General features: G+C 40.1%; 5 protein-coding genes across 7 annotated transcripts in view; 2 read left to right on the forward strand and 3 right to left on the reverse strand.

The window, feature by feature from the left end:
• The window catches only part of LOC128892862 (tumor protein p53-inducible nuclear protein 2), a 9,000-nt gene extending 8,993 nt beyond the window's left edge, over positions 1-7 (forward strand). For all 3 annotated transcript variants that reach the window (XM_054153473.1, XM_054153475.1, XM_054153474.1), the window contains exon 4: positions 1-7. This exon is cut by the window's left edge and continues 414 nt beyond it. The gene's annotated coding sequence lies outside the window, so the exon portion shown is untranslated.
• Positions 8-2,488: 2,481 nt separating this feature from the next.
• On the reverse strand, positions 2,489-4,544 carry LOC128892865 (uncharacterized). Its single transcript, XM_054153477.1, has 2 exons — positions 4,373-4,544; positions 2,489-4,131 (listed from the first exon to the last, which is right to left on the reverse strand). The coding sequence occupies exons 1-2, from the start codon at positions 4,542-4,544 to the stop codon at positions 3,803-3,805; spliced, it is 501 nt and encodes a 166-aa protein (XP_054009452.1). The 3' UTR covers positions 2,489-3,802.
• Positions 4,545-5,814: 1,270 nt separating this feature from the next.
• Positions 5,815-7,209, forward strand: LOC128892863 (uncharacterized). The gene is made up of 6 exons (XM_054153476.1): positions 5,815-5,939; positions 6,038-6,293; positions 6,405-6,562; positions 6,668-6,735; positions 6,828-6,982; positions 7,094-7,209. The coding sequence occupies exons 1-5, from the start codon at positions 5,856-5,858 to the stop codon at positions 6,961-6,963; spliced, it is 702 nt and encodes a 233-aa protein (XP_054009451.1). The 5' UTR covers positions 5,815-5,855; the 3' UTR covers positions 6,964-6,982; positions 7,094-7,209.
• Positions 6,806-11,744, reverse strand: LOC128892861 (uncharacterized). The gene is made up of 5 exons (XM_054153472.1): positions 10,845-11,744; positions 9,482-9,651; positions 7,646-7,718; positions 7,522-7,577; positions 6,806-7,435 (listed from the first exon to the last, which is right to left on the reverse strand). The coding sequence occupies exons 1-5, from the start codon at positions 11,096-11,098 to the stop codon at positions 7,260-7,262; spliced, it is 729 nt and encodes a 242-aa protein (XP_054009447.1). The 5' UTR covers positions 11,099-11,744; the 3' UTR covers positions 6,806-7,259.
• Positions 11,745-15,243: 3,499 nt separating this feature from the next.
• On the reverse strand, positions 15,244-20,665 carry LOC128892851 (uncharacterized). Its single transcript, XM_054153438.1, has 4 exons — positions 20,035-20,665; positions 18,969-19,511; positions 15,581-18,880; positions 15,244-15,435 (listed from the first exon to the last, which is right to left on the reverse strand). Exons 2-4 carry the CDS (start codon positions 19,490-19,492, stop codon positions 15,336-15,338), a joined length of 3,924 nt encoding a protein of 1,307 aa, XP_054009413.1. The 5' UTR covers positions 19,493-19,511; positions 20,035-20,665; the 3' UTR covers positions 15,244-15,335.
• Positions 20,666-24,143: the final 3,478 nt, after the last annotated feature.

The following is a 24,143-nucleotide window of genomic DNA, read 5'->3' on the forward strand; positions in this document are numbered from 1 at the left end:
ACACACACACACACACACACACACACACACACACACACACACACACAAATTGCGAAAATCTCGTGGAAGTATACGCAAATATACGTAGAAGCGACGGTACGGGATTTGACGAAGCCCATCGGCGTGTATCCTTTGTATCCTTTGTGATTTGATCGCACGAACGATGTTGGATGCGTCGCGTTTCAGTCGTGATTCGGTAATGTATTTTTATGTACTCGGCCAGAGCGAAACGTCGAGTGTCTCGATCCTCGAGTGCCCAAACGATGCGATAAGAACCTTGCGTAATTCGCGACTAGTACCAAACCGCGGATGACATCCAAAGTCTCTTGAAACTTGGCACGAGTGTCCGTGATCTATTTACAGATCGAGAAGAGGGATGGTAGCGCAAGCCCAAGTTCTCTGTCGTTATTTGTCAGAGGTAGCGCGAAAAGAATACAATTAGTTTAAATGAAATCGGGCTTACGATAATATTATAACAAATTGGCGATAATCTTTTCCCTCTCGATATCACCAAGATGCCGTAATCCCTTAATCGCGTGTCTATATTTTTACTCTCTGTTATCTATATGAGGAAAATATGTTTCTACTCTCACTCGTTAACGTTAGTTTTATTTATCGGACTGAATCTAGCGTAATCTCCGGATTCGTTTTGCTCCCTTGTACTCGTTACCGGATATCAAAGGTGAATTATAACGATGATTTAACCGGAAAGAAACTTGCTCTGGGCTGACTCACCGAGAAGACGAAAAAGGGCAATTAAATACACACAGAGTCGCAACGCAACGCAACGCAACGCAACGCAGTTCAGCGCACAGGTCAGAATTCACTTTGGGACCACGCCTTTTGGGTTGTAGAGGGTTGTAGAGGTTGCATCGATGACTGATCAACGCGTTGCTCAGGTGCGTTCACTCGTATACCGAGAGATCCATCGTCAGCGTCCGTAGTCTTGGAACCTCGTTAATAGATGTTATGTTACTCGAGAAAGAAACCGATTTATCGGATACGCGATCGACGTTCCACGTGATCTTCTTACCCGAAACCGGCACCGTCTCTACGATAAGTCTAAAAAAATAAAAATAATAAAAATAAAAATAAATAACAAAAGGTCAATCAGGGTGTAGACTCTAAGCAATAAACGCTCGCAATCATTAGACAGCGCGATGTAACGTCTATTAATGGGTGTCCAAAAACACACACACACACACACACACACACACACACACACATTGTATATTACATGTGATATATATACATATATGTATATGTATATAACATGTAATATCGGTTGACATTGAATGCTATTACTATTGATTAATATTAAATCTAGCGTTAAGTAGGCTATCATTTAAACGCATGAAAAGAGACGCGTGGACATACTAGAAGCGTGTCGTGTGTGACTTTGCGTACCGCAAACGAAACGAACAAAGACATATCGAGGAGACATATATGTATATAGATTATACATTTTAATTATACATGTATGGCTCCTTAATGTGAAGATTCATCGTGGCACGCGAACCATGCAACATTATAGATGAGAGAATTCTACGAAAGTAACAGGAAAAGGTCTGTGATTCCGTTTGATCCAAAGAGAACCAGGGCCCAGAAACTTGTCACTCGTTCGGGTCCTGACGAATCGCTGTATGCATCGCATGTACGCAACTCGAACGTGGACAAAGGTAATCTGTTCCTTTGGATCAAAGAGGAAGCGATAGGGCCGTAATAAGATTCCAACAGGAGAATCGGATTCTACATATACATATGTATATCGTTGACGCGCGTTGTAGCCCGTCCAAGTCTCAAAATATTCGCGTATGCGCGAAGAAAATTATAGTGCAAGCTGCTCACTCGGCCGATCAATTGGTTAATCCGTCGACACGTCGCCATTTCGTTTCCGGTTTCGTGTCCCTGTACCGCGGAAGGATCCGTGCGACAATCGAGCTCCTATCCTCTTAACCCCTCGAGGCTAACAGTATACTGTTACTAATAGTTAGTTAATCACAAATAGCATGAATGGATTTGTTGTTGTTGCTCTTTTGATAGATAAATATGCCATATCCGAGGGAAGCGTATCTGTTCCTTCTTACTAAATAATATGTTAGTTGATATTAATACCAGTAGTAGGTTTTCGATAGTTTCCAATAGTTTTCACCTTTGAGAAAATTGAAATTAAACACGTTGACGAACATTGGAAAGAAAATGTTAATCTCGGAACAATTTAAATGCCGATTTTTCGATTAGTTGTCCGTATAAAGTAAACAACTTGGATATCTTCGCGAAGCATTTCTACTTACTAAGCGACTCTTGACACAAGTTTAATAAAGTTTAATCGTTTGAATTCACCACGTACGATTCATGCGTCAAGGGGTTAACGGCGGTGTTGGGTCGTCCGAGTATGTGGATCGAGGAGCGTTTTCACGATGTTTGGAGAGAGATGTTTGGATGCGCGGATGGCATCCATTTCCGTGGAACGCAGCAGACCTGACCAATATTTTATTGACCGACGAGTGGCACGGAATTGTATAGTAATTTCTTCTGTGAAGAAAACCGTGACGAACCGAGCGTCTTCGATACCAAGTTCGGGGAACATTTCGAAAGGAAATTTTACGAAAAAAAGTTTTCAGTTTCTGTTCGATAGCGGGTGGACCTACCTGAATTGGACAAAATTTTTACTTGGATAGACATGTCTAATGACGAATAAAAGAAAAAGCAAAATGTTTGCTCGTTAAGAGTATTTTATTTGATACTCGTAGCACACAATCAACGAATGAAAATGTTGAAATTCGATCGAAGAAACCTCACGACTTGTACGAATTGTACCTATATTTTTCGTGTCTTATTCGTTATTTATTATTCGAATAAAATTTTACCAATCCGTAGGGCTACCTAACCAAATCGGAGCTCTTGTAGAGCTTTCCTGCTGAACCATGTATTTCGAGCCATTTCTATTGGTACAATTAAATCACCGATGGTACTCGGACCACGTTCCAGGAAGCGTTTCTTCCCGGTCGTTTCAAAGGCTGCTCCGCTCTGCTAGAATCGGATGTAATTCGAGACTTGCAATGGTCGTTAAACTGCTTGTTAAACGTTGTCGTGGATTGGTAACACGTTCTAATCGCGAGTTGTTACCGAGCTGCACAAAATTAGCTGAACGAAGGATGAAAGAAGCGAGGCGAGGCGAGGCGAGATTGTAAGGTGTTGTTTGCTCGTATGCGAGGTTCGTTACATATGTGTACACGCGTACGTATACATATAGTATGTATTATCTCTACCCTTCTCCCGTAAAAGGGCAGTGTGCTCGTCCTGGAATAATTGCCGTGTAATATAATAATACCAATGGTTTAAAGAGCCACGGATCTCGAACGACAAAGGACGCGTCCCCTGGTAGAGCGTGAAATGTATGGTACGTTCTCCTATTAGCGAGACGCCCTTCGAGTACACGGAGTCGACATTGCGATTCGGACCTTTCCTTTGTATTTGTTTTTAGTTTCTCGTAACGATCGACTGTATAAGTTGAATGTATGCTCGTACACCTTGACCCTATAACTGATGATTAATAAAATATTTTATGTCACTAACAACGTAGAAGCGTTCGGTGACCATGATAAATCGACGAGCGTTCATCGACACGACACGACACGACACGACACGACCGTTTCAACATACGCCGCGAGCACCGGAAGTCATCTTCACCACTGCTTACGAATGGTATCAATTTTCAAATGTTACTCGAGCTTACATTAGTATTTTATACATTTCAGGATTTCACGCAGATAAATTATAAACGAAAAGTTTTTGATATCTAATTGGTCAAGTATCCACCAAGCTCGTCATCGGATCTCTTCAGCTTCAGGTCCACGATGTAACCGCAACTGTGAACCGAATGGGGCGTTTTCTCTTTCGGGCTGAGAATGGAACGCAGGTTGCTCTCGCAATTTAAATTCAAGGACACTTGTCTCGCGATGTCCGTGCAACGGGAAAGGCCCAACTCGTAGTCCTCGTAGTCGAACTCTTTGCCTCTACGAGTCTTGACGAACAATAATTCCAGGCTGCAAATGACGCTGACGAGCTCCTCTTCCAGTTGCGGGTCGCATGAAAACGATACCATACCAGGTTCGCAGCCAGGAGCACCTGTCAAGAGTCGATTAATAATCGATTTCACACCTAAACAGATACTTGTAAACTTTTCGATTGAAAGTATCAATTGTTTTCAAATGAAAGAACATTACGATCAGAAAATTACTTTTTTAATGTCAAGGTTCTGGTTTTAGCGAGATTTTTGGGTCGTTAACGTTTTACATTTTATATTCAGAGTGAGCTAATTATTTATTTCTTAGTTGAACGTGGCTGACAAATAAGTTTGCATAGCCACCTTGGGTGTCCTGCACCGTCTCCCAACGAACCAGAGCTTCCTGTAGAGGTTTGTAAAGCTGTCGTCTATTAGGGCAACACCAGTTGGCTACTTTATCGTCCAACTGCGATCTGTCTTCCGTGCCTAGCTGACTCCAGGTTAGAAACAACTGCTTCAATCGCGGCACTATCATAGAAGCTCATCGTAAGTACGCATCTATATAGTCAGTTTAATAAAACGTGCATTATATGTTTGTACAGGTTCGAGCTGATAACTGCCAACTGACAAGTGTTTAACTGACAATATGTGCACAGATAGTTTCGATTAGATTTAACAATTCTTTGGATCAGTCTAAAGGGAATCGAAAAGAAAATTAATACCGCGACTAAAAGAAATTTATAAAATTGTCTCGTTCCTTGTCGACTATCCAACTGTAAATGCCTAACCCCTTTTAAAACTTGTTGTCATCACCATTGAATTACGCTCGCGTTACTCATCATTTTTATATTTTACAACATCTTATTTATGGTCCCTTCTCGAAAAAGCGTGTGCTTATTCGATAGCTCGTTGCGTCGATTAACGCGATATAAATTTTCGCTATATTTTATGTTTACGAGTATTTCGACTAAACTGATTTTCAGGTTCGATGGATACCTTCGGGGATCAGAACGAATATCGTGTCGCATATTTGCTCGAAAATGGACTCTTCCATCGATTCATCGACGTTCTTGTTGTTCTTGTTGTTCTTGTTGTTCTCGTTGTCGAACGCGACGGTGATGGTAATGATGGATTTAGATTGCATCGGGCATTTTCAACCGGTAGTGAATTCCTGTCATTTTTCTCGGACAACCAACCAGAGAAAATACATACATATAGATACAAGTCGGAGGAAAACAAAATGTTCGCACAATTGTAATACGTTTCACGGACAACTTCTCATGGATTTTTGGCAAATACAATATTTCTCATTCATTCCGCTCTTGACTGTTTTTTCATTTTCTTGTTTCTTCAATTGACGAATAATTAATTGTATCATTTGGAAAAGTTAAACTAGCATTTGAATTTTATGGACAATTCAGTATTCAAGTTAAACATTGAATCGTTTTGAAATGGGATATTCGTGCAACACCACGTACGCATAGAATCCACCCTCAGGGCCTCCGCAGCAGTAGCTACGTTTTATTGTAAATCTAGCAATCCTGAGGTACTGTAATCTAACAATCCCGAAAGTCTGTCACAAAACGCATCGAAATACAACCGTAATCAACACTTGGTACTTTGCAAACGAGCCTTTCACGCTCATTGTCAGACTCGAACTTCACTCAAGGTTCGCGTCGCATCTAAGCGTAAGCCTTTTTCACTTATCATTCCAACAAAACCCTTCGTCTCGACGCAACGAAATCTCATTTGAAAAACCGTATAACGCGGCAAGCAGTACCAATTCGTTAATTAGTTACTCACTGCGTTCAACCACTCTGTTCAAAGAGAGTTAGTTTCCCCGAGTATGGACAAATTCAAGATGAAGGACGACAAGTACACGAGACCCGAGCATCAAGAAATTTTAGACGAATTCACTCGAGTTCGAGATGTACGACAGATTCTCTTTTCTTTTTATTTAATAGATAGCGAAAGAAAAAACGTTACTCGAGAAAAGAACAATGTTTTTAATATCCAAGTAATCGATAGGCATACGTGGCTTTAAAAACTTACTGCGACTCTCAAGAGGAAACACTGAAGATGGAAAACGAGCGGTTAGAAAGAATGAAAGGGAATTTGGAAAGACTATCGAAAGTATGTCTGCTTCTCGAGAATCGATACAAGTTAATAGCGGAAGAAATGCAAACAGAGAACGCGACTCTTCGTAAAACGGTCCAAGACTTGAAGGAACAGTGCAACCACTTGCGTCTGATCGTCGCTGACCGTAATGGCGACTACGAACAAAGTATTATCTATTATTAGTTATTACAATTAGGTTTTCAGTCCACTCCTTACCAGTGATTTTATCTTATTTATTGTACTATGTATTTATTCTGCGGTATCGTTTCTAACATAGCTGTCAGACTACAGGACGAGGTCGAAGTTCTGAAAGGTCAATTGCTGCTTCAACAAGAGAAATACAGGGAAGATGTTGCCTCGCTGAATCACCGACACTCTGACGAGATTCAGAAATACAAAGTGTTGCTAATGAACGCCAAGCAGAATGCCGTTTCCGTAACCTTTAACCTTTTTATTAACATTAACAATTCCATAGAATACGACGGCTAATCATTCAATGTTCCATCTCGTAAAATATTGTGCGATTTGTGTATCATACAGGTTCAAAATAAAAAGAGAGGACAAACAAAGGACTCGAATAAAAGCAACAAGAGTACAACGTGTTTCAGGTACAATCTTTCTATTTCATTTATATATATATATATAAAAAGGATTATTAATTAAAATACTAAATCACAATATCGAACAACGAATCGCTAAGGTGGCCAGAGTTGGACATAGAAAAGAGTAACAGCACCTCCATGGATATCGAGGAAGAAATCGTTAAAAATGGTACAAGAAACAAGAAAAGAAAGTTATTTCACGAAGATAACGACACTGCGATTAATATCGTTTAAAATATGTACTTTACGTAAGGTCAGCAAATAAGAACAATTTAATTTTCTTATAAAATTAACTTGTAATTTTCGTTTGTCGACTAACTAAACTAGCAATAGTTTTTGGTTTCATGCCAATGTTCTTAAGTAGAATCTACATATAGGTACATACACATGTATGTTACATAAGTAATCGACGATGTCGTTAAATTAAGTATCCATGGGTAGCTAAGAAAACAAGAAAGAGCTTTTATTTTTACCATTCCGCGGTGTACCATTTAGTTAATCGAGACGAGAAACGATGGAAAATGATAAGATTATTTAGTAATCTTGCGGTTCAACGAGTTCCAACTGTTGGTGTAATCGATCTTGAGGTGTCCGTACGTGTTCAGGTCGAGATGTGGCGGTGGAACTATCTGTACCGTGTATTTTTCTTTTTCTGCATTGGTTCCCATCGAACGATTCTCCGACCGAGACGATTGTCGTAGAACGTCTGTGGATAGTTAATCGTGTATATGAAAATTAGCAGGCACCAATTTTTTCGCCAAGTACAATATTTTAGCCGAAATGAAAATTTACCTAAATCGACGGTATCCACCGAGCCCGGCGGTACGCAAAGGTCGACGAATTCGGACCTTAAGAAAAACATGTCAATAATAAATGCATTTCAAGTTGGGAGAAATTTGTCCTGTAGGTAATATACCTGTAACTCTCCATCGATGTGGATTTACTTCTGTGTCTGAATCGTTTATGGTTCCCGGAACTCTGTCTTAATTCTGAAACATCAACAACATGTACGCGTACAGATAGTAGTCAAACATTTGTCGTCAAGTACACATTTAATAACCAGCAGAAAAAGAAACAGAAATTATTCGTCGATTGGTTAAAGACGTAGACGTCGAAATGTGAATCGTCAAGATTTCCAACTGGTATGGCTAATAACAACGATAGAGTTACGTATGTAAATTTCACCGGGAGAGTAGATAGGTTTACGATCAACCAGAAGGTTTGCTTTCTCGTAATTAATCGAATACTCTGGTTCATTAGTTTGCAGAGAAATACAGGGTGTTTGGCCGAGTAATTCTCTAGCACAGTCGAGGCCATTCTGTGTTAACAGTGTTGACTTTAATCGGTTAGTATGTAGATTGGACGCCCACCCACGCCCTCGCCTCGCGATTCCTTTTCCTTCGCGTCGTAAACCTTGGATAGGTCGTGATTACAATATGAAACGAGGACAAGGAAATTCCTCGATAGAAACACTCGCTGGAATTTAGTGTTTGGGAACATTCGAGAGATTTGAAAAACAATTTTTCACGTGTCTATTCTATGTACTGTATCATGTACCATATCTCGTTATACATATGTATATCAAATTAACCCAAATGTAATAATACCTACATATGTACGTCTCATCTAATGTTCATCCCGACTGAATCCCGAGCATCGGTAACAGGTTTCGATCAAACATCCGTTTAAACTTTCAGGAAATGGACAGTTGTTTAATTTCCAAGAGAACTGTAACTGTCGCAAAAAATTCGCGGAATATCTACGTTGGAAATGGTTGTCACGAATAGCTGGTTTGTCACGCGTTGCAATAACGCGACTGATTTCTATCGTGCCCTAGAAAGTCTCTATCGGCGCGCGGCCCCGGCCGCGACGAATCATGCTTCTGCACTTATATCGCGAGGACGCTTATATGCATCGCGCTATTTGACATTCGACGCGTAATTATTATTTTCAGCGGCTTTCGAGCGTCTCCGCTTTCTCTTATGGTTGTCGAATCGTGCCTAGACTTATGACCACAGGAATGATAATACCTTCTTTTCTCGAACATCTTTCATTTCAATGAGTTTGCAGTTCCGTCGTGCAGTTTCGTCGTGATTTCAATTGCAAATGACGAGCAGAGTTTCGTAGTCGTACCTTGTAGAGAAAATAATTGACAAGCGCCTTAATATCGTCATAATTTCGCTTCTAAATTGTCCTGGAATATTTTGTTTCCCTTATATGCTGCTCTCACTCGTGTTAATCAAAATTCACTCTCAAGGAATATGAACAAATTGTTTACGAGTGCCAATCTACATATACTAAAGAGAAAAAGTACGGATTCTTTTGCTTGACCCGTAAACTGAAGATACGGTGTAATAAAATGTATTAATGTGTATTAATGTAAAATGTATTAAACGTATATCGTCAAACGATAACAAACACAATCTATTGGATCACCCTATCGACAGCGTTCGGCTCGACAGCTCATCGTTTTTGTTCATACACTCGACCATTTAACCTTTTAATCGCTTTTACCGCTCTAGGACAGTCTTGTACATCATTTGGAACGAGTAAAAGAGATACGGATATCCTTGGCGTCCTCAAGTTATTTATATTTTATTTATACATATATTCGCGTATATCACAGGGGCTAAATTTTCACAAGTCCTGATATAATTTCCATCTAATTGGCTGTTAATAAAGACCTCGCCTCGATTCGACGTATACCGCGCTGCGCGGCGAATCTATACAAAGAAAAAGCAATTAATCTTACCAGAGAGAGGTGCGTAGACCGGAAACGGGGCGACGTAATCAGGTACCTCGTCCTCATAGATCGGTTGGCGATAGTGGCAACTATTGTTCGCTGGCCTAGGTGGTCTACAATACAATTCTTCCACGAAAGCGGGTGCGGCGTAGCCCGGTTCTCTCGCCGAGGATGAATACCTGTAACGGATGCCACCATCCTGTTGAATCGTTGAATCGTTGAATCGTTGAATCGTTGAATCGTTTAACCGTTTAACGTTAAACTATTTCATCTAAATGTAAAACGTAAAACTCGGAACATTTTCGATTAATTTACGAATTAAACTTTCGTCTAAAAGAGAAGTAGGATTTCATCTACATCGATAACTAACTATAATACTTTCTTACCGTAAATGCTGATAATCTATCTCGATGATGTTACATAAAAAAGGCCGCATTGTTTGCTAGCACGGTATTTTCTTTGTTTCGTTCACAGTCTGTTAAATCCAATATATTTTTCATGGATTGCGATCTGCTCGAGAAATATGGTATCGGTGGGTGCAAAGTAGGCCGCGTTGTGTTCGCAAGTGTTAAGTTAACTACATAGATAGTTGTTATTGTTAGCTAGATAAAAATGTCGAATAACAAATACAAGACAAAGAAATGCTTGCTCGTTTGATTATTCGTTAAATGGGATCGCCAACACGACAATAATTGTGAAAGGTATCTTTAATAGATGTTAATTTCCGTAACATGTCACACAACGCAACGCAGCCATCCAATGGGACACAATCGCACAGGAATTTAATTACCGGAAAGAGACACTTCCTTTAATCGTAATAGACATCCAACAGCGATCCGACGCCGACGCGGTGCAATGAACCCCCTAGCAGCGTGTTTAAATCGATGATTCGGATCGAATTGCCAGTGAAAGGCAAAGAAAAAAAACACAGGGAATACATACCATGTGCGATGCAGTGTTGCGTTCAATTCCAGGCAAAATGAACGGGAATGACGGTAAACCGATTGTGAGATCGACAACCAGTGCTCGCTACATTTGCTCGCCTCAACAGTTGAGCAAATTTTATTCAGCGAAAGAATACAAATTCCAAATTTATTTATAACAACAATAGAAACAAATAAATCCTCCAGCCACTATCTCCTTACAGACAATACAATCTCGTTTGTATCAAAATAAACTGTAGGGCTGGGCGTATATGATTCGGATAATAGAGACAGCAAAAGAAAAAAAAAAAAGAAGGAGAAGAAGAACAAACGAAGCACCGCTAATCGAAAATTGTTAACATTGTAAAGAAAGCTAACGTTGTCGATGCATTGTTTAGCTAGTGTACTCTTTAGCAGAAAAAAGTTGATAGTTCTTACGAATCGCTTACCAATAATCCGAGTGAGCACGTGCTTCTCGCGACAATCGGTGCGCTGGTCGTCGATGGTGTCGGGACGCCTGTTGCGTAAGCCCAGCGACGCTATGTCGACGTAGGTACGCATAGTTCTCCAAGTCCCACGGATCGACATAGTGACGGCTGGCACTTCCGGAGCTGCAAGCGTCTCCGGAGCTGCCACCGGAAGTCGAGCGTTGGGAACCCATCGAGTCCCAATATATCGAGGATTCTGCAGCTGGCATTTTCATGGCGCAGTTCTTTCGCTCGCCGAAATAGTGAAAACCTTTTTTGTTATTTTAACACCTATATTATCTTGTTTTTGAATCGCTAAAAACTAAAACTGCTCTTCTCTTTCTCTCGGCTCAACAAACCATTCGATAGAGTTATTTAAGATTATCTGAATAATCGAAATATTTTAACCGATCAAGACTCGAACACGGTCAAACGTTCTGAAACAATCGAATCTTATCGAATATCTATACATATCTAGTACATAGTGCAAACTATAAAAATACTGTTAGAGTCTACATGTTACTGAATATAATTGAACACTTGGTTAACGATATCTTAATTTAGAGGAGAAACGACTAATCCATTTAAAAACAAAGAACAGATAGTTTGGTTTGTCGTTGGCTAGAAACACCTTTTTCAAATATTTCACACACGAAACCACCACCGAACAATGTCTCCCCACAATCTCTAAATTTGTCGAGTTTCAATACTTTTTCGAGCGCACTTGTCAACTTCCGGTTGGTAGAAGCGACTCATTGTGCGCGCCGCGAGCACAATTCTGCTTCTGTAATCGTTCCAGGTACCACGAGCGACGGTTCACTGTTTTCCTCTCCTACTACCAACCAGGTAGACGGTGTGCCGATCTCTTCAAATACAAGCGAAAACAAAGACTTTCACGTCGTCGTCGTCGTCGTAGTCGTCGTCGTCGTCGTTGTCGTCGTTGTCGTCGTCGTCGTCGTCGTCATCGTTAGCCCCACCTTCCGCTAAAACTAGAGTTTATACATATACACTATGGTACTGCACTCTGCACGTGTCAAATCATAAGCAACCTGTTTCAAGTAGCATCCACTTTAGGTAGTACATCTTATCGTTAGCTACCCTACATAATTTTCCTCCTTTGAAAAGAATAGCGTTCTTTCATAGATTGACTGATTTAGATTTGTTCGATTACGAAATTCATCGAAACAATTCGCGTTACTTTTTCTAAATGTCTATGACGAAAGAACCGTCAATGTGACATTCTTGTATCCGTTCGTTACTTTGTTTAAATTCTCAAAGTCTCATGCGCAGCGGACCATTACGCAACCAACTTTCATTGGCCTTTCAAAGAAACGATCGTTTAACTCGATTTCGTTTAATTATATCGAACGCTTGACGTAAACTGTCGTAGTTAGACTTTACCAGACCAGATAATACCGCGGCCAAGTCAATTAAATTGTGCTGGCAGAGCATTTGTGCAAGAAATATGGTACTGTTCGCAGCGAATCAACATAACTGGCCAACAATTCTCGTTGAAGAAACCCGTGCCATCAGTCTCAAACGGGTGATCAACAAAAATGGTCGCACATATCATTAGAGTTTCGAATGACAGGGAAATAAACAAAAGTCACCAGAGTTAGGTACTTTACGCTTGTTTTATTTGTGAATATCGAACAATTCCTCGGTCCACGACGCCAATGGTAACAACTAAGTTATATTGTACGCTCTGTCGCGACGCTAACGTCCCGATACGTGTCTCGGAACGTAAGGAAAAACTGTTAGGAAATCAATTACTCTGACTTCCAGCGAATAAATTAGCACTAAAGTTAGAGAGCCGATCGCAGTGAACAGAGTTTCGTTCGCTTCGTTTTGCTTGTTACACGGTATCGGAGCGCAGACTATCTCACCTAAACTTAACTTTCCGCTTTTCTTGCCAGAAAAACGTGTTTTGCAATGGAGTTGTATGCCCGCTTTTTATCCACGTTGAAGCGGGTTAATTGTTTTCTGGTTTATCCAAGTAACAAAAAATCGATTTTAAGCAAGAAAATTACGTGAAATGGAAACTGAAAACGCTATCAGTGCCGAATCTAATACAAAATATATTTCTTTTGTATTTTTGCTCGCTGTTACTTGCTCGAAACAGTTGTTTAAAAAAATAGCGTCTTTAGTCATGCGTTAAAAAATAGGGTACTGGTTCTAGCTTAACAATTACAGCGTTTTCTATTTGCATTTTACGATTGGACGATATAGTACAGAAAGCAATCTTTCGAATCAACACCACAACTTGAACAAACAATTACATTAAAGTTAATAAGAAACTTGGAGCACAACTTTATAATACAATCTAAAAGAGACTTACTTTACGAAAGAATCCGAAATTGAAACAACTCTGTGCGTAACGATCTCGTATCGTACGATATTAGAAAGAGACTTGGTATTTAGCTCTAAGTATAAAATTAATATTGAACTATAATTATAATTATAATTCTATAAATTATCTCTTATTATTATATTATAATAATAATAGATTCTAAATTCAATTAGCTTTCGATCTCGAGTTTTCAGATCTGCTTCTCTCTAAACAATAGCGTTCAATTTCAATTTCATATTTATCCCGACACTAAATTCGACATTTTCTTCGGCTTTCTAAGGATTCTTTCCTTTCTGCGTGACACGGTTCAACTCGATCTCGCGAGAAGACACTTGGTACGTGAAAGTCAGACGAAACAAACAGCCCCAGAGCACTCGCGCTCCACTCCAATTACAACTTGACTCGATCGCTAAACGTTTATGTACACTCCTTATATTACGCAAATACAGTCTACACGGGCTATCCCTAAAAAGGACAACAGAGAGCAGAAGAGGAGAGGAAAGGAAAGGAGAGTTGCGTCTCTGTCTCTGAACAGTATTGCCTAGAGCCTTTAGTAAAGTAACGCTTATCACAGTTACAAATCCTATATTTTTTTTCGCAACGCAATTTTCTGCTGTTTGCTATGCCCTTTTGTTACACGTTAATTTTACGTTTTCATCGTCAGATTCGATTTCATTAATCAGGTCGAAAAGTGTTGGTCGATGTAGCTTGGAACATTTCGAAACTAACAACATATTTCTGCCTCTATTCTTTGGGAAACATGGATGCTCCTATTCTTTGCCAGAACCTGAAGATCTTGCATCGAAGATTAAACTCACATTCCGTGCTGATTTTTCGGAAATTTTTATTTTAGAGTATACGGTAGGTGGTAATTTAATTTTAACGATGGACTAGACACACTCCTCTTACACTTTCCTCGTAAAGTTCGTTCGTGAAACATGAAACGGTGGACGATGTCTAAAAATTAATCAGTCGGTGATATCTGACTTTTACGAGTACTTTCACAGAAATACTGTCATGAATATACATAGGAGACGATCGATTCGCAACCAGAACATTTTTTTCGCTTTTGTAAAGGATTCTCGATGATCCAATTCACTTCCGGTCACGCAAGTCCAACCTTGCCACACACAGTAATTATAGACGCAAAGCGTAAGCATATCAGGCTCTCTTTATTAGACAAAAATATATCGCTATTTGACACGCGAACAAATTGTTCGATGTTCAAATCGTTGGCCTTTCATTCATATATATGATGTGTAAATTGTAAGTTTACGAACATTACTTTTCGTATAGCAATATCGTTAATCGGAAAGACGTGATTATCGGTTTAAAGTGTTCAATGCTTACTTTTCAGACTTGGAAACTGTTAAGCATAAACAATATTAATTTAGAAGTGCTTCATAAAACTTTTCGTAAGATGGAACGATCGACATTTTCAATTTCGCCGAGAAGCAAGCATTTGACAATGAAAGAACCTAATATACGCAAATTTTTACAAAAACAATACGAACAATCTGTTGAAAATTTCACTTTGTTTGCAATGCGCGCGCGCACACACACACGCCCCACCCCACCCCCCCCCTCCTCCGCCTCCTCCACCATTCGAAATTTTACACATCGATGTTGCAGCTACACGCTGATCCAAAAGCAATCGTTTGTTTTTTAAACGAGTGAAACGAAATCCGCTACGAAAATTCGCGAGATTATTCGCCCCTTCTTCTGGAATGCAACGTTTCCTTTGACCACGGTGCTCCTTAAATTACCAAACTACCTTTGCCAAAATAATTTAAAACAAGAAATTGAAGATAAATAAAGATTTATTCTAGCGATAAAAGTTGCCACTGTACGTGTCCGACTTGGTTCGTAAAAAAAAAAAAAAAAAAAGAAAAAAGGATTGTTATTCGACAGTTTAGAAAGAAAAGAAAAGAAAAGAAAATGCTCGGATCTCGTAAAAGTGAAAATGTCATATTTTTATGGAGACATCGTCGGTTCATATTCGCAGCTCGTAGCCTCGTTTACGCGTATACATATATATATATGTATATGTAACTACATGTCTATCGTTACAGTTATATTACAATATTTCCAGTAAAACTCTGATACTCGGCTTAAATATGCCTTCATCTGACCTGATCTAGCAACAAGGAAGCCGCTAAGTCTACGTCGTATTCAGTCTGCTTCAAAGCACCCTCGCACTCTTGTCTGTCTGCCAAGCCCAATCTGTAATGAAAATAATCGACCGATTACAGCATTATTTAACACGTCCAGTTTGGTTACGAAATTCGATTCTATTACAATGACCGTTACAAGGCTAGATTTGTATCGTTCGATTATCTAGAAAGGAAGAAGAAAAAGCGATAATTACCTTACAAGGGATTCTATCTTGGCTTGTCTATCCTTTAGGATCTGTTTCGCAGCCTGATTAGTATCCCAACCAGTTGCCTGCAGCGCAGTCAATATCTCCTGCTGCGACGCATCATTCGCCTCCCTCTGTACCTTCGTCACTTTGTTTGCACGAAATTCATCGTTAAGGGACATGACCAACTGCTGAGACGCGGCAGTCAAGGGGGGGCTCACACCCGAGGGATATGCCGACGTAGAGGGAGCTAATTGAGTATTAACAATTGTTTCGTTCATCCGAGGCGGTATGCCACGCAACGAAGTGGGTTGCGGTATCGTTATACCTTCCTGAGATACATTTGTGTGCGCGAGCTGGAGTAAATTCGAAGAACCGTTGGCGTTGCCCGCTAAATTGGGCTTAATTACGGGACACTGACTCTGCACCAAACAGTTCTGAACAGATTTCATCGGACTCCAAGCTGGAGGAGGAGGGGGGTTATACACAGGAGGTTGTTTCAAGTGAGAGCTAAAGTCACAAGGGTGACTCTGCGCTGTAAAATTTCTCGTTTGAACTGTACGCGCCTGCTGCTGAGATCCGACAGCAGTCCCCTCTGGATAATGACTATTACTTAGATTACTCGAATCTGAGGCAGTTGACGTGTTCGCGGCATAATAGTTTCTGAGGATATTCTGCTGGACAGTCTTATTATAGAGCGTGTTGAATTCGTTCTGTGACAACTGGTCCAAGTTAGGCACCGTTTGCCTTAGCTCTGCATAAACTTGCTCGGAGAACACAACAGCCGCGGGTTTAGATGAGACACTGCTCGAATGTGCTTGTTGGAGATCGTTCTGTATCTGAGTTATCCCTTGGCTCGCGGTAGACAGGACGGAACTCTGGAAGTTACCGGCTTGACCAGCCGCGGATGATGCCGAATTATGCGCGTGATTAATGTTGGTTTTAGACACGTTGCACCGACTACCGAGATTACTAGGTGCGATTTGCAGTAGATTCAGATTCATTTGGGTATCGCTAGAAGCTCGGTTAACATTTTCGTTGATGTAAGTACTCTGCTGATGAGACGCCTGCGATTGCTGCCAAATTTGAACCACCATTTGATCGGTCGCCGTCTCTAACACACGCTGGTCAGGTTGACAATGAATACGCGGTTGTTGTATATTCGTAGTCTTTGACTGCCAGGAATTTTGCACTTTGCTAGGCAAATTGGTGGATCTGTGATCGATTTGCGGCGATTTTGGCTTAGCGGATTGAGGTGGCGGTCTCAACACTGGTATCGTATTCTCTTGCAATTTATTTACAGACGAATACGAATCGGAAGTTCTCGGATTCTCTTGGTTGGCGTTCATGTTCTTGCTCGCTTCTTTTTCACCTAAGTGCTTCTCCAATTCAGCCAAGAAGGCAGGATCCAACTTCTTTGGAGAGACGTTTCGAGTATCGATGGTCAATTCGTTAAGACATTGAGCAAGATCGTGATTTGATTTTGGCTTGGATGGATTCTCGTTAGGAGCCACAGGCGGAGGGGGCGGTGCATCAGAACTCTGTACGTTTCGACTAGAGATATTCACGTACGCCTGAGTGCCGTTATGGAGGTCCTCTGGCCAATTGGACCAACTTGTCATGGGGGGACTAGGTTTGTCGATTTCACTGTAATGATTTTGAGCGTACGCGTTGTTGCTATCCTCCGAGTCGATGTTCACGTTCAAATTAATACTGTCGTTTCTACTTTCTTTACTCAAATTTAGAGAATAGTGATTTACGTCCGATCCGGACTCTGGTGTAAAGTAATTTGCAATGTCTTTACTGCTACCAGAATCCTGTTGTTCTTGTTGTTGTTGTTGTTGTTGTTGTTGTTGTTGTTGCTGCTGCTGTTGTTGTTGTTGCTGTTGCTGCTGCTGCTGCTGCTGATGATGATGATGATTTTCCATGCTTCCGTATATCTGAGTTTTTAAATATCGAGTACTCGCGTCAGGCGGGACCTGACTGTAATACCGCGAATGGGGGAGCTTCATAAACACCGACGACGTGTCGAAGGGATCCGAATACGGAGGATCAAGGTTTCCCGGGAAATTGGCGTACGTTCTAGGATCATCATCATGCCAGTTGGCTTGTTGTTGCTGCCGTTCCATGTCGTCGATAGGTTCGTCGAGAATATTAACTACTCGCCGACACGCTGTCTCCGATTGTGCGATACTCGTGTTGATCATTTCTTCGGGGGATAAATCTATCAGACTGCCCTCCTGACTACTGTTCGCAGCCGATGCATTTGTCGATTTTACCGGGCTAGCTCGTATATCATTCTGAAATTTCGTATAATTAAATTGCTTCCGTGACCGTGGTGTCCCGCTGAAAAATTTCTTTTTTAGATGGCTGTCCGGGGCAGTTGCAACCCCTACGACATCGGGTGGCTCCATGGGATTTCTCAGATAAACGTCGTCTATATAGATAGGGCTGCCCCAACTTTTTCCAAATGGTGCACCATGACCGGTATGGATAAAGGAATTTTCCAACGGTTTACTGATGTCTTCCGGCTGCTTACGTCTCATGGGATCGACTAAGCAGCGGGGAAAGAAACCTATTTGGAAAGTTCGTTGGTTTTGGCCCTTCCACCAATAATTTTCAGGCCGACCATCTAAAATAACTATTTGGTCACCTTGTTCGATATTCATTTTGTCAGTTTCTTCGAAATGATTCACGGCTTTCATTACGGTCGGTACCATTCCTGTAAGGGATGTTCGGAGAAAAGCAAACGTCGGTCTTTCGGGAGGTTCCCGAGCCCAACAACGCAACATTAGTTGGTACATGACTGGTGGCGTTGCTTCCGGTTCATGCAACCGTTCGCCTTCTCTATCGATCTTTCGTAGAATTTCGGACCCGTTTAGACCAACCCATGGCTCTTCGCCAAACGTAAGCATTTCCCACAACGTTACTCCGAACATCCAAACATCAGACGCGTGGCTGAATTGACGTGCTTTTAACGATTCTGGTGCGCACCAGGGAAACGGCACCTTCTTGTGTTCCGTCATAACATAACAGTCTTCCTGTTGAGGCAATGCCCTCATTAGGCCAAAATCGCCAATTTTTACTTTATCTACCGTGCTCAGAAGAACGTTTCTACAGGCTAAGTCACGGTGCAGGAAACGTTTCGCTTCCAAATATGCCATTCCTGTGGCAACTTGCAGAGCATAGTTACAAAGAGTTAATACTGAAATTCGACCACACTGTTTTCGTAGGTAGTCTAACAAGGCCCCGAGAGGTGCGAGTTCAGTCACCATCATCATTGGTTGCGATAATACCACACCGTATAATCTGTAAAGAATAATTGTAAAAGTCCATAAAAGAACCAACTGGTAACACAAACTCGTCGCATCGACTATATTTTCGCTAACATACATACCTGATCAGATTATGATGATCCAACGTGTGCATCGCTTGAACTTCGGACACAAAGTCTTCTATAACGCTCGGTTGCGTCAAAGCATCTGCTTTTAATACTTTGACGGCAACTGGTAACGATCTACCAGAAGGAGACGTCCATTCTCCCCGTCTAACCACACCAAAACTACCATCCCCCAGTTTAGCTGATAGCGTTACATCCTTATCTTGAATAAGGCATGTCAGCACCGTAGAACTTTCGACTGGTTGCGACGATCTTTTGTTGGTTTTCGTACTACCGCCAGGTCTAATTTTCGTAATCAAGCTTTTCTTCCATTGCGTGTTTCTTTTTTTTTTAACAGCATCTAATAATCGCCTGATACCTGGTTTTCCTAAACCTATCTTTTCCAAATCTTCCGGTTGTACGTAATCAAAGTGATGTAATCTCGTGACTTGTAAATCATCCCGTATCCTTGTGAAAAACTGGGAAAGTTGAACGTCGTGCAGCAGTTCTTGCAGCCAATCGGTCCCCTCATCTTCAGCCATGTTTGGTTATTCTACGACTCTGTAGGAAGAAAGTCGTTAAAATTTAGTAGTCAGTTTTAATTTGTTGTAAATATATAATAAATCCGAATTAAAAGTAAGGAAAACAATTGCACAGAATCGCTTTTACTTAAATGCTGGAAGCTTTTCAAAAAAGAGGCACAAACGTTACACGATAATTAACATAGTTTAATTAACACTCGAATAGAGTTCTCATATACAAAACAACTAACACAAAATGATTGCGTAAGTGTGTAGCACGATACAAATATGGTAATTATCGTTCAGTACCGTCTCCCCTCGAACAGGAAATGAAATAATGTTTGGCTGCGAGGAGGAACACTGCTAGCACATGCCGTACCAAGCATTGCTCTGCGTGTGCACAAAAGCCAGGCATGTATCAGGAGATATCTCTATAACGGTGTACCGTGATATAGTATTTAGAAGACCTAACATGTATATTTTCCAATACTGACATTTGTACGACATGCTGTTATGTATATTTGACATAATTGTACATAAAACTAATAATAAGAAAAAGTCACCTTTTTAACGAAGAAAGAGCAGCAACGGTGGCAGTTAGGTTTCCATTCTGTCGTCGAGTTTGTTTATCTTCCGATGGGGAAACTCTATCCGAAGACAAACGGGACGAAATTCGAACGGAATCATCGCCACTCGAGACTCTGCATTTTTTCCTCCTTTGTTGTGTGTTTCTCTTGTTGGCCGTTCACGGGAGCACTATGCGTGTGAAAAGTGCAGCAGAGTGCAGTTGAAAAACTGCAAAGGGGGAGGAAAAACGGAGACACGACGAGAACTCGCTCAGAAAAAGGAAAAGGAAAAGGAAGAGAACGGAGGAGGAGCGTGGAAATCGCGACAACCTTCGCGTCGGAGTTTCAGTCCCGCGGCAAAGTCTAAGAGACTTTCACCATATGAATTTCTCACACCAAGCATTGTTATGTATCCGACATCGGGAGTCTCGTTTTTAACCTAAAACTCACGTTGATCTCCGATGCACTTACGCCGACGATTATCGAGCGTAACCGGTAGGACGCGCGTCGCTCGTCGCATTTTGCGTCGACCGTTTTTTTCCCGATTTTTTTTCTCGGAATTCACGATACCACGGGACCGAAGGACCAAACAAAAAACACAACCCTCCTGCCTCCGACGGTACACTGTTATGGGTGCGCAGGATCCAGAGCCAAACTCCGAGTTGACTTCAGCGACAGTTGCGGGAAAAGTAGGAAACTCTGGGACAAGGACAGAGAGAGCGATACAACAATTGCAGGAGAGACGAGGACAGGACGATTAGGCTAGCATGATTCTTGTCAGGGATTTTGAAGCAAAGAAGCAATATTTTCTAATAATTCTGGTTTCAAAATATTCCTTATACCTTGGCGCATGCCACTGTAAGGCCCGATTTTGGAAAAAATGTTTGTAAACAAATTTATTCTATAAGAAAAAAAGAGACCATACTTTTATTATTTATAAAGTTTCAAGAGTGAAGTTGCAAAATCGGGCGTTAGAGTGGCATGCGGAGTGATGTAGAGAATATTTTAGAAAAAGAATCGTGAGAAAATATTGCTTCTTCGCTTCCAAAAACTTGATGAGCTTCGTTGCTGTGAAATCTTGATGATTTGTATGGCAATATGGCTGCCTCACTATCGCGCTTTCCGTTGCGGCGCTGTCGTCGTCTGTTCTGTTGTTACTATATCGTCAGTCTAAACACGATTTTCCATATGGTTTAGACTAGGCATAGCCAACTGTTTTTGCCCTCGGGCCGAATTGGAAAAAAAAATATTTTCACTGGCCGAATAAAATATTAAAATTGAAAAATGTGAAGCAAAACACTTATTTCTTTATGTAAACAAAATATTATTACGAAATTTGTTTATGAATAATTGTTAGTTAAGCAATACAACATTTATTTCTAATCGAAATGAATTAAATTAACGTTTTCTATATAAATAGGAGAATGATACAAAAACAGAGTAAAATTGGAATTTTTGTACCTTTACTCAATTGTTCCTAACTACGGTATTTACCCATAGATTTTATTCGACAAAAGCTTGCTTTCTTCGTAAAAGTGCGATCTAAGAACAATAAGAAACAATAAGAAACTGGACATAATTTGACAGTTATTAATTTTGCATGGCGATGGAAGAAATCGTTGTGTTCTAATTTAGCCGAAGAAATCGAAGGTTTCTCATATGTGTTGGCCCCGTCACACTTGAACTATTGAACCGATTGGAAAACAATGTGAAACGCACTTGTTGGAAATTCGATTACCTTTGATATGGCAACTGGCGCGACCCAATCGGACGTTTCTAATACGATATATGGTCTGAAATGTGAAGGTATCTCAAAAATAATCGAAAAAAAATTCAAAAATTTGTATAAAAAAAACGTATCCATAGAAAAGTTTTGAACGGTATTTTGCCGCTGCACAGCCATTGATCGCTATGTTTCGGTCAGTCAAGGCCGTCGCTACGGGATTCGCCTAATCGGCGCCACGCGCTATCGGTTTTTGTATTACATTTACATGTTCCAGATAAGTAATTCTTCATTTTTAATATTTCATTTATACTGGAACTCAATAAAACGGAGACAATTTTCCACTGTTTAAATTTTAATCATTAATTTCCTGTTTTTGTATCTTCAATTATTCGACTTTTGTTAATTTGGTATTGAGCAAACTTTATTTAAATCTAACTTGAATTATTTAACAATCAATTGCATATTTTGTTGTTAATTTTAAATGAAAACTGCTACCTGACAAATTTCTCTTTAGATCAGAGTTTAGCCCCCAAACACTAACTTAAATAAAAAAAGATTAAAGCGCGTGGCGACGATTGTGCAGAACGCATGACGACGGGCCTGATTCACCGATATAAAACGAGCGAAACCTGCGCGCCGGCAAACAGAATTCGTTTATTAATTCTAAATTAATATTTTCTAGATCTGTACGAACTAGAAAACGTTACAACATTCGCGGCGGGTGGTTTTCTCTTCAGAAATGTTTGCAGAAACCTATAATGCATAGTAAATTCGACCTAGGTGAATAACTTTTCATTAAAATACAAAAGTATTTCGTGAAAAGTACTCGCGTCGGCAACTTTTTGAACTTTGGCGTTCATATACAGGCATTCAAAAGAGCAGATAATTCTGAAGGAATATGTCTTCAGATTTGTATTTAGGACGAGGAACCCTATTAGAATCACGTAGTGGATATCGCGGAATTAAAAAAAAGTTTAAATTTGTTGGACAGTGTAATCTGTATACTAAGGGAGCCGCGGGTCTAAAAAGTTGGGGAACTTCTGGACTAGGGTGTATATGGGAAACACAAATTAAGGTAATATACACTTGATAATATTACCCATATTTTATTTTATTTTTTTAAAAACTTTGCGTTGTATACATATATTTATTTACCGGCCCCTGTCGTCTCTCTTGTTGCGTTCTCGCGGGTGGAGGCGAGAATTCAATTTTAATAAATTGTTCTCTGTAACAATTAATACAATAAGTTGTAGTTGTCAAGTAAGTATCGGTGCCCATAACGTAAGACGTAAGTTAAAGCGTCTATCGAAAATGTGAACGGTTTATTGCAATTCGGATATTGGAAAATCCTACGTGTATCGCGAACGAAAATCTTTTATGAGCGAAAACAGGGGAAAAATTCATTGAACTTTTTTACGTAGTATTTAATTCCCTGTGAGATTCATTTAGTGAATCTTTTAATTTGTACGAATAACGAATATTTATACTAAATAATGCGAAAAATGATAGAACTATAAGAGAGTTTTCGAAAAAAAATTTCAAAACATTTTTTGTTCGTTATAAGAATATCAGTCGGAAAGTGAAAATGTCTGGTGAGTCAAAATCGCATTACTTACGAGATGGCTCGTAATAACTGTGATTGCCGTTTGCCGTATACCGTCCTAGGCCTGTAACAATAAAGGAGTCCGTGATAGGTAGATACAGCATGAGTAAATAAGACGAAAGATCCACGAACGGCAACCTTGCCGGCGCCGGCTACTGGAATCTCAACGTTTCAAGAGCGAGAGAGAACCGCTTAACACGATTGCATTAGTTCTGTACCGCCTAATACGAAAAATGATTACAACAAAATTCTTCGTTACGATCGAATAATCAAACGAGATAATGCAATAACAATACTCGACATATATCGTATATTTATATAATGAATTTTCAAACAGATAACGAAGCATACTCATCGTTTCAAATTTTCGTCTGTCAAAATTAAACCCAATATATAGTTAATACATAAGGAATATTTTCAAAATTATTTCACGGATGACCAATGATGTATCAATGTGAGCGTTGAGCGACTTAAAATATTTATTTCAACCAAAGTCCATAACAGCACTATAGCTACACTCTAGTTGACTCTTTGCATCTTTGCATCTTTGTTTCATTCTTTTTTTTATCCCTTTCATACGAATAAAGAAATTTAACATTATACTTATCATTTCACCACTTGGTATACCACTAAAGTTCCTGTTAGTTGGAGTGAATTTTCATAGCGAAAATAATTGAAACTGCACGTTTCATAACAAAGGCGGTGTATGCTCTTTGAATGGTAACAACGATTATTACGAAGTTGATAATTATCATTATTGTGTCACACATACCAGTC

This window comes from Hylaeus anthracinus, unplaced genomic scaffold (genome assembly GCF_026225885.1).
Source record: "Hylaeus anthracinus isolate JK02 unplaced genomic scaffold, UHH_iyHylAnth1.0_haploid 2, whole genome shotgun sequence".
NCBI lineage: Eukaryota > Metazoa > Arthropoda > Insecta > Hymenoptera > Colletidae > Hylaeus > Hylaeus anthracinus.

Coding starts and splice junctions, on each gene's coding strand:
- LOC128892865 (XM_054153477.1), bottom strand. CDS start 4,544: ATGATAGTGCCGCGATTGAAGCAGTTGTTTCTAACCTGGAGTCAGCTA. Junction 4,132..4,372: donor GACGGTGCAGGACACCCAAG/GTGGCTATGCAA, acceptor GACTCTTGACAG/GTGCTCCTGGCTGCGAACCT.
- LOC128892851 (XM_054153438.1), bottom strand. CDS start 19,492: ATGGCTGAAGATGAGGGGACCGATTGGCTGCAAGAACTGCTGCACGAC. Junction 18,881..18,968: donor GATCATCATAATCTGATCAG/GTATGTATGTTA, acceptor TATTCTTTACAG/ATTATACGGTGTGGTATTAT. Junction 15,436..15,580: donor AAGATAGAATCCCTTGTAAG/GTAATTATCGCT, acceptor TTTTCATTACAG/ATTGGGCTTGGCAGACAGAC.
- LOC128892863 (XM_054153476.1), top strand. CDS start 5,856: ATGGACAAATTCAAGATGAAGGACGACAAGTACACGAGACCCGAGCAT. Junction 5,940..6,037: donor AATTCACTCGAGTTCGAGAT/GTACGACAGATT, acceptor AGTAATCGATAG/GCATACGTGGCTTTAAAAAC. Junction 6,294..6,404: donor TAATGGCGACTACGAACAAA/GTATTATCTATT, acceptor TTTCTAACATAG/CTGTCAGACTACAGGACGAG.
- LOC128892861 (XM_054153472.1), bottom strand. CDS start 11,098: ATGAAAATGCCAGCTGCAGAATCCTCGATATATTGGGACTCGATGGGT. Junction 9,652..10,844: donor CGTGCTCACTCGGATTATTG/GTAAGCGATTCG, acceptor CATCCGTTACAG/GTATTCATCCTCGGCGAGAG. Junction 7,578..7,645: donor ACATCGATGGAGAGTTACAG/GTATATTACCTA, acceptor GTTTTTCTTAAG/GTCCGAATTCGTCGACCTTT.